The sequence below is a fragment of the Chanodichthys erythropterus genome, chromosome 14 (genome assembly GCF_024489055.1).
Source record: "Chanodichthys erythropterus isolate Z2021 chromosome 14, ASM2448905v1, whole genome shotgun sequence".
Classification (NCBI taxonomy): domain Eukaryota; kingdom Metazoa; phylum Chordata; class Actinopteri; order Cypriniformes; family Xenocyprididae; genus Chanodichthys; species Chanodichthys erythropterus.
In genome coordinates, this window is record NC_090234.1 from 4,210,747 (window position 1) to 4,221,282 (window position 10,536).

At 42.1% G+C, this 10,536-nt stretch overlaps 1 protein-coding gene across 1 annotated transcript; it reads right to left on the minus strand.

The window, feature by feature from the left end:
* Positions 1–2,014: 2,014 nt before the first annotated feature.
* Positions 2,015–8,420, minus strand: LOC137036171 (CD209 antigen-like protein B). Its single transcript, XM_067410210.1, has 5 exons — positions 8,297–8,420; positions 7,737–8,216; positions 7,470–7,597; positions 2,566–2,672; positions 2,015–2,467 (listed from the first exon to the last, which is right to left on the minus strand). The coding sequence occupies exons 1-5, from the start codon at positions 8,418–8,420 to the stop codon at positions 2,332–2,334; spliced, it is 975 nt and encodes a 324-aa protein (XP_067266311.1). The 3' UTR covers positions 2,015–2,331.
* Positions 8,421–10,536: the final 2,116 nt, after the last annotated feature.

Consider the following 10,536-nt stretch of genomic DNA (forward strand, 5'->3'; position numbering starts at 1 on the left):
CATGCCACGAGGGCTGTCATAATCCCAAACATATGTATTCTCCTGGAGAGATAGTCTCGATACGATAGAGAAAAACTTTCTCTATTATTTTTGAAACTAAAGTAATCCAAAACATAACTGAATGCAGTGACCATAGGTTTACCTGAACAACAAATGTGGATATTAAAATCAAACATTACAAAAAAAGGAGATGGAGTCAGCAGCTGCAGTCTGCAGGGAAAGTCCCACAGAGAGTACAGAGCGCTCTACAACTTCAGCAGAAGCAAAGATGCCAAATAGGTCATTAGGAAGTTTTATCAAAGGAAGTGAGGTGACTTCTTCAACTATACCTACTTCGTCACTTCAGCAAACAGTAGAAGCAGAGCTGAGCAGCTACCTGTTGTCCCCTGTGCTGGATAGTGAGGAAAATCCATTGGGATTGTGGAGAACTTTATACTTTACCACTCAGCAAATTACTGAGTAATAAAACCTAGTGTTGGGCAGCTAGTGATAAAATCCTCTTGCACACTGGAAAAAAAATAAATCTGAAAGTGTTGAATTTACTTAAATTATACATGCGCCATTTTTGCATCACACTTTTTAAGTAAATCCAACTTGGATCATTTTTATTTAAAATTAACAAGAAAACCTTAGTTATGTGTACTTAAATATACGAGTTCACTCAACATTCTTAAAGAAATATTGAACAGAATCTACTAAGTACCTGAAAGTTAACATTTAAAAGGTGCCCTAGAATTGAAAATTTAATTTACCTTGGCATAGTTGAATAACAAGAGTTCTGTACATGGAAATGACATACAGTGAGTCTCAAACACCATTGTTTCCTCCTTCTTATATAAATCTCATTTGTTTAAAAGACCTCTGAAGAACAGGCGAATCTCAACATAACACCGACTGTTACGTAACAGTCGGGATCATTAATATGTACGCCCCCAATATTTGCATATGCCAGCCCATGTTCAAGGCATTAGACAAGCCAGTATTAACGTCTGGATGTGCACAGCTGAATCATCAGACTAGGTAAGCAAGCAAGGACAATAGCGAAAAATGGCAGATGGAGCAATAATAACTGACATGATCCATGATATCATGATATTTTTAGTGATATTTGTAAATTGTCTTTCTAAATGTTTCGTTAGCATGTTGCTAATGTACTGTTAAATGTGGTTAAAGATACCGTTGTTTCTTACTGTATTCACGGAGACCAGAGACATGTTGTTATTTTCATTATTAAACACTTGCAGTCTGTATAACAAAATATATGTAACATATATATGTGTATATATGTGTACATATATGTGTATATATGTGTATTAGGGCTGGGCGATATATTGCATGCGATTCTCACGCGCATTTCGTCAGTAAAGCCGGTTCCCTGATTACCTCTAAATCGCCATCACCTGCTTTCAAATGGAGCGGCATTTAATAGACAAAGCCGTAGATCACTGATAAGCCACGCAAAATCGGGTTCAGTATCGAAGTCGATTCATCTTCGATACTGAACGCGATTTTGCGTGGCTTCTCCGTGAACTACGGCTTTGTCTATTAAATGCCGCTCCATTTGAAAGCAGGTGATGGCGATTTAGAGGTAATCAGGGAACCGGCTTTACTGACGAAATGCACGTGAGGATCGCATGCAATATATCGCCCAGCCCTAATGTGTATATATGTGTACATATGTGTATATATATGTACATATGTGTATATATATGTGTATATATATGTGTACATATGTGTATATATATATATATATATATATATATTATATGTACATATAATATAGGAAAACGGCCAATTTTATATATGTCACATATATTAAAAACCTATATCAAAACCTATATTAAAACATATATGTTTATATAGGTTTTTTCCATGTGGGATATTTCACTTAGTTTTAAAAAAAATGTAATAGCATTTATGATGTTTGTTTATATTTTCAGATTAAACCAATCAATACTGTAAAGGCTGAAAATCTTTAAAAGAAAATAATGAAGTCATAGTAGAAAGTTTCCAGGAAAGTTTTAATGTGACCTTCATATAACAACAAGACTTTATAAAAGAGTTTTAAAAATAAAAGAAAACTGGATGAAGTTTGATGAAGGATGAAGACATTTCTGTCATTTGAATGGACTGAACTAGGAAATTACTTCTTATTTCTAATCCCATGAGTGACACAAAGTTATTGAACATCTCTTCTTGAACACTGAACACATGTAGTTACACATGGCAGTCTGCAAGAAGCAGCAGACGTCTGTCCTAACAGCCATTCAAAAATACCTTTATGTATTTTTTGACATAAATCTGCAATTCATATATTTCACTGCAATTCACTTATTTTAAAATGACCTTCTCACAGATCCATTTCATAGGACGATTACATGGAAAATCAGCCCATCCTGGCCCATAATTTACAGCACAATCTTCTTCGTTACCATCATAACTATTGGGCTCTCCAGACGCCCAGAACCTGAAATTAAAGATAAGCATTTACTTTCTGTGTGATACGATACTTGTGTTGATAATCATTTATTAGACAATAATCAGTTCAACTCAGTGATTTCTCACCTAGAGGTCGGTGTGCTGGAATCAACCCATTCCCATCTGCCCTCCACATCTCTGTCAGTCAGACCAATCCAGACTTTAACATCAGCAGATATTTTCTTAACAAAACCCTGAGAAAATTAAACAGTAACACATTTAGGTCTTAAAGAGAATTAACAATTTTCTTTCAATAAACTCTCATCCAGTTAGAACATTAGTTCCCTTTCAAGGGAACTCGCGCTGCGTTGCCGCTATGGGAATGCCTCTGCGTGATGTCGTCGTGAAGCACGTATGCAATCTGTCCAATCAGGAGACGGTACGTCATAGGCGGGTGACGTCACTGACCAGGAACCATAAAGCTGCCCAAAATGCACTCACATTGAGCTTCTGTGTCTTCAGCAAGCGCTACGTGTGATCTTGTCTGTCTTATTAATTGTTGTCTGTCTATATATCACTGATATATTATGGCGAGCGAACAGCAGCAGTTTAGGAAGTGTGTTCACCCCTGTACGCGTTTTATTATGGCTGGGGATTCACACGACCTTTGTGTTGTTTGTTTGGGAGTGCAGCATACCCAGGCAGCTCTCGAGGAAGCTACTTGTGAGCACTGCGAGCAGTTTCCTATGCGGATGCTGCGCTCCCGCCGTGCCGTCTTTGAGGAGACTGTTTCTACCGTCAAGATCTGCTCAACCTCCACGTTGGGCACTACCGTTCTTTCCTGATCTCCACACCGAGGTGTCGAGATCATGGAAAAGACCAGTATCTTCCCGTGTCTTCACACCCCAAACATCCATGTACAGCAATGTTCTGGGGATGAGGAAGCACGGGTATGGGGCGATGCCAAGAGCTGAAGAGACGCTTGCGAGCCATCTCTCTCCTCAAGCGGCATCGTCCCTAAAAGCCCCGACGCAAAGCGTACTCGGCAGCACGTCAAGCTGCGGCATGCTTGCATACGATGGCTATTCTCTAGGCGTATCAAGCAGACCTGCTGAGAGACTTGGGTAACAGTGATGAGGTGGGGGCGGAATTCATCAACGAGCTCCGGCAGTCGGCAGATTTAGCTTTCCGGGCCACTAAGGAGACGGCCAAATCCTCCGAGGAGTTGGGAGGCGGAGCGACGCTCTCAGCCGAAGCCCTCCAGGGGCAAGACAGATCTGAGGGCTTTCATTGATGCCAAGAGGGCTTCGGCGAAAAAGTCCTGATGCCAGGAGAGTCAGGATCCTGAGGGTGGTCCCCTCTGGAGACAAACGGCGTTCACCTCTTCCATCGGTGCCCGTGAGTCTTCAGTGCCCTCAGGGAGGCACTCTGCTAACCCCGCTATCACACCGGGGCGCAGTAGTTCCTCGCGTGTCACCCGAGGGTGGCGCACTTCCTCTGCAGTCAGTTCAGTTGTTCCCTGCCGGGGTACCGCTTCAGGGCACTGCACTGGCTGCTCATGTTTTACCAGAGGCCAGTCTCGAGAGACTGGTACCCTTAGTAGATTTTTTGTCAGAGTGGAAAAATCTGTCAAAAGTATCTCGGTGGGTCCTGCACACAATAGAAAAGGGGTATGCGATTCAGTTTCGCACACACCCGCCTCAGTTCAATGGCGTTCTACCCACAGTGGTGGATTCAGAGCAGGCTCTGGTATTGGCACAAGAGGTAGAGACTCTCTTGCGAAAGGAGGCTATAGAAAGGGTTCCTCCTCCCAGCAGGGAGTCTGGATTTTACAGCCGCTATTTCATTGTGCCAAAGAAAGACGGGGGATTGCGTCCAATTTTATATCTACGTCAGTTGAACAAAGCAGTGGCAAAACTCAAGTTCAAAATGCTGACAGTGAATCATATCGTGTCACAAATCAGGTCCAAGGACTGGTTTGTCACGATAGATATAAAGGACACATACTTTCATGTATCAATCCTTCCGCAACACAGGAAGTTTCTAAGGTTTGCTTTCAGGGGCGAAGCTTACCAATACAGGGTTCTTCCCTTCGGCCTAGCGTTGTCACCCCGAACCTTCACAAAGTGTGTAGATGCGGCTCTGGCGCCCTTGCGTATGCAGGGCATCCGCATTCTCAACTACATCGACGATTGGTTGATTTTAGCTCAATCAGAGCAGATGGCAGTTCAACATCGAGATGTTGTTCTTGCACACATGAGAAGGTTGGGGTTGAGACTAAACGCGAAGAAAAGTGTGCTCAGCTCAGCTCAGAGAACCACTTATCTGGGCGTGGTATGGGATTCGGTGATTATGCGGGCCCGTCTATCTCCGGTTCGCATAACATCAATCCTATCAACTGTCTCGCACATAAAGTTAGGCCAATCACTCACTGTAAAACAGTTTCAGAAAGTGCTGGGTCTCATGGCAGCAGCATCCAATGTGATTCCATTCGGCCTGCTGAACATGAGACCGTTACAGTGGTGGCTCAAAACCAAGGGGTTCTCACCGAGGGGGAACTCATTTTGTATGATCAGAGTCACGCGGCGATGCTTACGTGCTCTAGGAATATGGAAGAAACTTTGGTTTCTGTCCCAGGGACCTGTGTTGGGAGCTATCATTCGTCGGGTCACCCTGACAACGGATGCGTCCCTCACGGGCTGGGGGGCGATCATGAGTGGTTGCTCGGCTCAGGGGCTGTGGCAGGACCATCACCATTCGTGGCACATAAATTGCCTGGAGTTGATGACGGTATTTCTAGCATTGAAATACTTCCTCCCAGACCTCAGAAATCAACATGTGTTAGTCAGGTCAGACAACACAGCAGTGATTTCGTACTTAAATCATCAAGGGGGTTTGAGATCACGCCCACTTTACAAGTTGGCGAATCAGATTCTCTTGTGGTCCCAAGGGAAACTGCTATCCCTCAGAGCAGTTTACATCCCGGGGTACCTGAATGTGGGAGCAGACATCCTGTCGAGGCAGGGGCCGAGGCCTGGGGAATGGAGACTTCACCCCGAGGTGGTGAAGCTCTTATGGGAGAACTACGGCGAAGCCCAAGTGGATCTGTTTGCGTCTCGAGAGACGACTCACTGTCCACTGTGGTTCTCAATGTCAAACCCAGCACCTCTTGGGCTGGATGCTATGGTACAGCCATGGCCGAGGCTACCGTTGTATGCATTTCCCCCGATCGTTCTGCTGCCGGGAGTTCTGGAGAGAGTGCGCAGAGAAGGGGCTCATTTGTTGCTGATAGCCCCGTTCTGGCCGGCCCGAGTGTGGTTCTCGGACCTGATGTCCCTTCTCGACGGGTCTCCAATGGAGATTCCGATCAGGAGGGACCTTCTCTCTCAAGCGGGCGGTCTGATACTGCACCCCCGCCCGGAGTCGTGGATGCTGTGAGCATGGCCCCTGAGGGGGCACAGCTTATAGATTCAGGTCTCTCAACTGAGGTTGTTGAGACCATACTCCAGTCCAGAGCTCCCTCCACGAGGAAACTATATGCACTAAAGTGGAGATTATTCACTTCTTGGTGCGAAGATCACCAGTGGGACCCAGTTAACTGCCCGGTCAGTGCAGTACTGGACTTCCTGCAAGAAAGGTTTTCTTCAGGGTTATCCCCCTCCACGCTAAAGGTGTATGTGGCGGCCTTAGCTGCTTACCACGCTCCTTTCAGTGGAGTATCTCTGGGGAGACACCCACATGTAGTACGTTTCCTTCGTGGCACCTTGAGGCTCAGACCTGCAGTACGCACGAGAGTAGTGTTGTCAAAAGTACCGGTACTTCGGTACCAAGTCGGTACTGAAATTTTGAAAATGTGACGATACCAGCATTTCTGTAGTACCGGTAGTACCGAGAATCCGGGTATATTCGGTACCCACTGATAGGGCTGTGCCAGTATTTACGTGAATATGACACGAGTGAAGCTTTACAGAAGAAATAATAGGTTAGTAATTAAATGTGACTTCGCAGCCATGGAAACATTTTGTTTAATGCCGAATGAGAGAGGTACGTGAGTCCATACATTTAAGCTTCCTATTCTGTTTTCCGAATCGCGATCTGGTCACCTGATTATCAGAGAATTTAACAATATTCCATTAGTTATTCCACTGAACGTCTGTTTCTTCTCCCAAATCTTCACTCACAAAGGGGATTTTAACGTTTCTTTCGTTCGCATTTAGGCCTATTATAGGCTATTCGCATTCTAGAAACACCGTAGGACAGAAACCTTTTTGCTTGCACGTCAATTTCTATTTAACAGAGTTTGTGCTTGTTATTAGACTTTATAAGGCGCGTCAAGTTTATTTGTATAGCGCGTTTCACACACCAGTGATTTTTACTTTCGTTTTCTCTGGCAGTGCTAAATCAAATAGCCTGAATGTCTTGCCCCTGCGGAGGATAAAACTCGCTCTTCACACCTTTTACAACAAGTGTCAGTTGTTTGTAACAGCAGGAGATAACGAAGATATTATTAAAGAGAAATGGTCTCACATCCCTCGTGTCCCACATCCCTCTCAAAGCGCAAAGCAGTCTATATCAAAGTAATAATGGGACTTTGTCTATGACGCGTCTTTGTGTGGAAATAAAAAACTAATGCTTTTTGAAATAATATTTAACTTTTTTATTATTTAGGTTACCATTATTAAGTTGGTATTCTCGTTCCCATAGCGGCAACGCAGCGCGAGTTCCCTTGAAAGGGAACGTCTCGGTTATGTATATAACCTTAGTTCCCTGAATAGGGAACGAGACGCTGCACTGACTAGCCATACTCCCTGCATGCCCGTAAGCGACTTGCTTCAGACCTTTTCAGAAGCTGAATGTGAGTGCGTTTGGGGCGGCTTTATGGTTCCTGGTCAGTGACGTCACCCGCCTATGACGTACCGTCTCCTGATTGGACAGATTGCATACGTGCTTCACGACAACATCACGCAGAGGCGTTCCCATAGCGGCAACGCAGCGTCTCGTTCCCTATTCAGGGAACTAAGGTTATATACATAACCGAGACGTTTACTCACTTGCTCTTCACTGTTGTTTATGATGATCAGATCTGCTCCTCTCTCTGTACAGTATCTTCTGCTCTCAATCCAGCTCTTCTCTTCAGTGGAAATGAAGTAAAGACTGGATTTATAGTAAATCCATTCATCTGTAAACACAACCAGTTCAGGATTATGCAGTTTATTCCCACTGATCTACAAATTTATTTTAATCTGTTTCACCTAAATAATTAGTAATGTATCCTGTAAAAAACTTAGTAGTTTAGTTTTAATGTACTTCATCTTTACCCATTTGTCGAAGACTTTTTGACAGTTCATTTTTCTCCTTATTCAACTGGTCTCTGTGTTTAATCAGGTCAAGGTTAGTTGATGATAATCTATCTCTCTCTTTTGTGAGGCTGGTGATCTTGATTTGTAGCTGGTCTTTCTCATTTCTAAGGTTTGTATTCCTGGTTTGTTGCTGGTCTCTCTCTTTTGTGAGGTCGGTATTTTTGGTTAGAAGCTCATCTCTCTCTTTTGTGAGGTTGGTGATTTTGATTTGTAGCTGGTCTTTCTCATTGGTATTCCTGGTTTGTTGCTGATCTCTCTCTTCTGTGAGGTTGGTGATCTTGGTTAGTAGCTGATGTGTCTCTTCAGAGCAGTTTGTGCTCTTTGAATTGATGTGATTGTAGACACGCAGCACTAGGACTGCAGTCAGCAGAAGAACACACAGCAGCACCAAACACACTGAAGATGCTCTGGAGCTTCTGTTTCTCACAGTATCACTTCCTGAACACCACACATATGAAGATAATTGCTAATTGCTCATATGACACAAATGTGTGTGTTATAATGAAGAGTCTCAGTACCTGTGTGCTGCGGTGTCTGGTGTCTCCTGGTGTCAGAGTTCTTGGTTTCTGTCCTGACATCAGAACTGTTTGTAGGATCCACATTAGTACAGATATTCATCTCTTCTCCATGTTGAATGTTCATATTGCCAGAATCAGACAAATTCAGTCTGCTGGATTTAAATGTGAGATTGTTAGAAGTTGTTTCTTTAAGTGAGTTGCAATGCTCTGAACTTCTGCTTTTGAGCTTTTGCTTTCAGAAGGCATCACTGTGGTGGTGAAAAAAACAACAAAAAAACAGAAGTTATTTACAGTAAAAACTGAAAAAGTGTTTGCCCCCTTCCTGATTTTTTTTTTTTTTTTTGCATGTTTGTCACACTTTAATGTTTCAGATCATCAAACAAATTTAAATATGAATCAAAGTTAACACAAGTAAACACAACATGCAGTTTTTAAATGAAGGTTTTTATTATGAAGTGTGTGTCAGGGTTCTGTCACTTCTGTCTAGTTTATTTCTTGGTTTTGTGACAGAGCTCTGACACTCCCTTTTTGTCGTGTCTTTGTGTGAGCGTACGGTCTTGAGTGTTCTCGAGCCATGCGCTCTCTTGTCTGCGTGCCTTGTTTCATGTTGGGAGCATGGCATGGCGTGTCTGGTTCCCTGTCCTGTCTTTATTGTGAACGCACGGTTGAGTGTTCTTTCACTTGCCGTGCATTCTTGTCTCGTGTTTTGTGAAGCACCTGGTCGGTTTTTATTGGCCAGGCGCTCTTGTGTTATCATGTTTTGTGTAGCACGCAGTTTGTTTTGAACTGTTTCACGGGCTGTGTGCTCTCATGTTGTCTTGTTTTGTGTGAACAGGTGACTTATGGGTTCTCTCATTAGCTGCGTATTCATGTCTCGTTTTGTGCTTGTGTTTTTTTATTTTTGGTGTGAGCACATGGCTTGTCATGTGTTTCTTTGTGCCATGTGCTCTCCTGTTGATTGTCTAACCCCGCCCATCTTGTTACCTGATTATTGGTTGATTTGCCCCACCTGTCCTCCCTCGTTACCTGCCTTGTTTGCTCTCCTATTTATTCTCCTTGTGTTTGCAGAGGGCTGTTTCATAAAACAAGATTAGAAAACAAGCCAGGCTTATTTTACTTAGTCAGACTTGTTGTCAGCGAATTCTGTTTCATAAAACAAACTTAAATTAATTCGAACTCAGTTACTCTGGCAACTTATGCTGGGAAACTAGCCTGCTGGTCTGGAGCAGGCTAACTGTCAGGCTAAGCTGAGCTTCTCTAACACTGACCAATAGGAACGCAATGATATTACAGCTGACTCTCTCACATACAATTATTTGAGTTTATTAACATATATATATATATATAAATAAAATACACACCTTTACTAAATAGTGCTAAATAAAAAAATATATATATTGGTGTAAGTTTAAGGCATTTTTTTTATTAAAAGGTAAGTATGATGAGAAACAAAACATTTAAAGAGAAGTAATTTCTTAAAAATTAAGTGTTATATAGCCCACTGAATCATTCTCAGACTTAATACTGACAACAATGGAAGCACTTGGGAGAGAACTGTCAGAGACTTAGCACAAAAGAGTACAAGAGGATTACCAAATCATTGTTTTAAGTGTGAAAATATAGCAAAAGTAACACAGAAATTCAAAATCAATAAACCTGTGACAAGGCCCCTGAAACAATCAGGCCTTCATTTGTAAGCTTTCATTAAGTGATGAGTGATTTTTTTGCTAGACAAAGAGCAGGAGAAATACCAAGTGAGTGTTTCAGAGACAGCAAAAGCTATGAAAAGAGTGACAGAGTAAGATGCAGCCTGCAGAAGTGACATGCATGGTTGTTGTCCACACTGGAACAACCCACTGTAGTCAAGGCCCATATTTAATCTATACTCTGGTCTTTATATATATATATATTATATATATATATATATATATATATAATTCAGGTTGATTGGGACACTTTTTCCCAGTCATTTCAATAGCAAAAAGTGTCCCAATCAACCTGAATTATATATATATATATATATATATATATATATATATATATATATATATATATATATATATATATAAAACCTACAGGTTTTCTTTTCTTACTGGCTAAATGTTTTGTAGGCCTACCCAATATTTAATTAGATATGAATACCTTTCTCTCTGGTTTTGTTTGGCAGCTGTAGTACCTTTATTATTAGAAGAGCAGAAATTAAAATCATAAAATTAAAAATTCAAATAAATATGCACAGA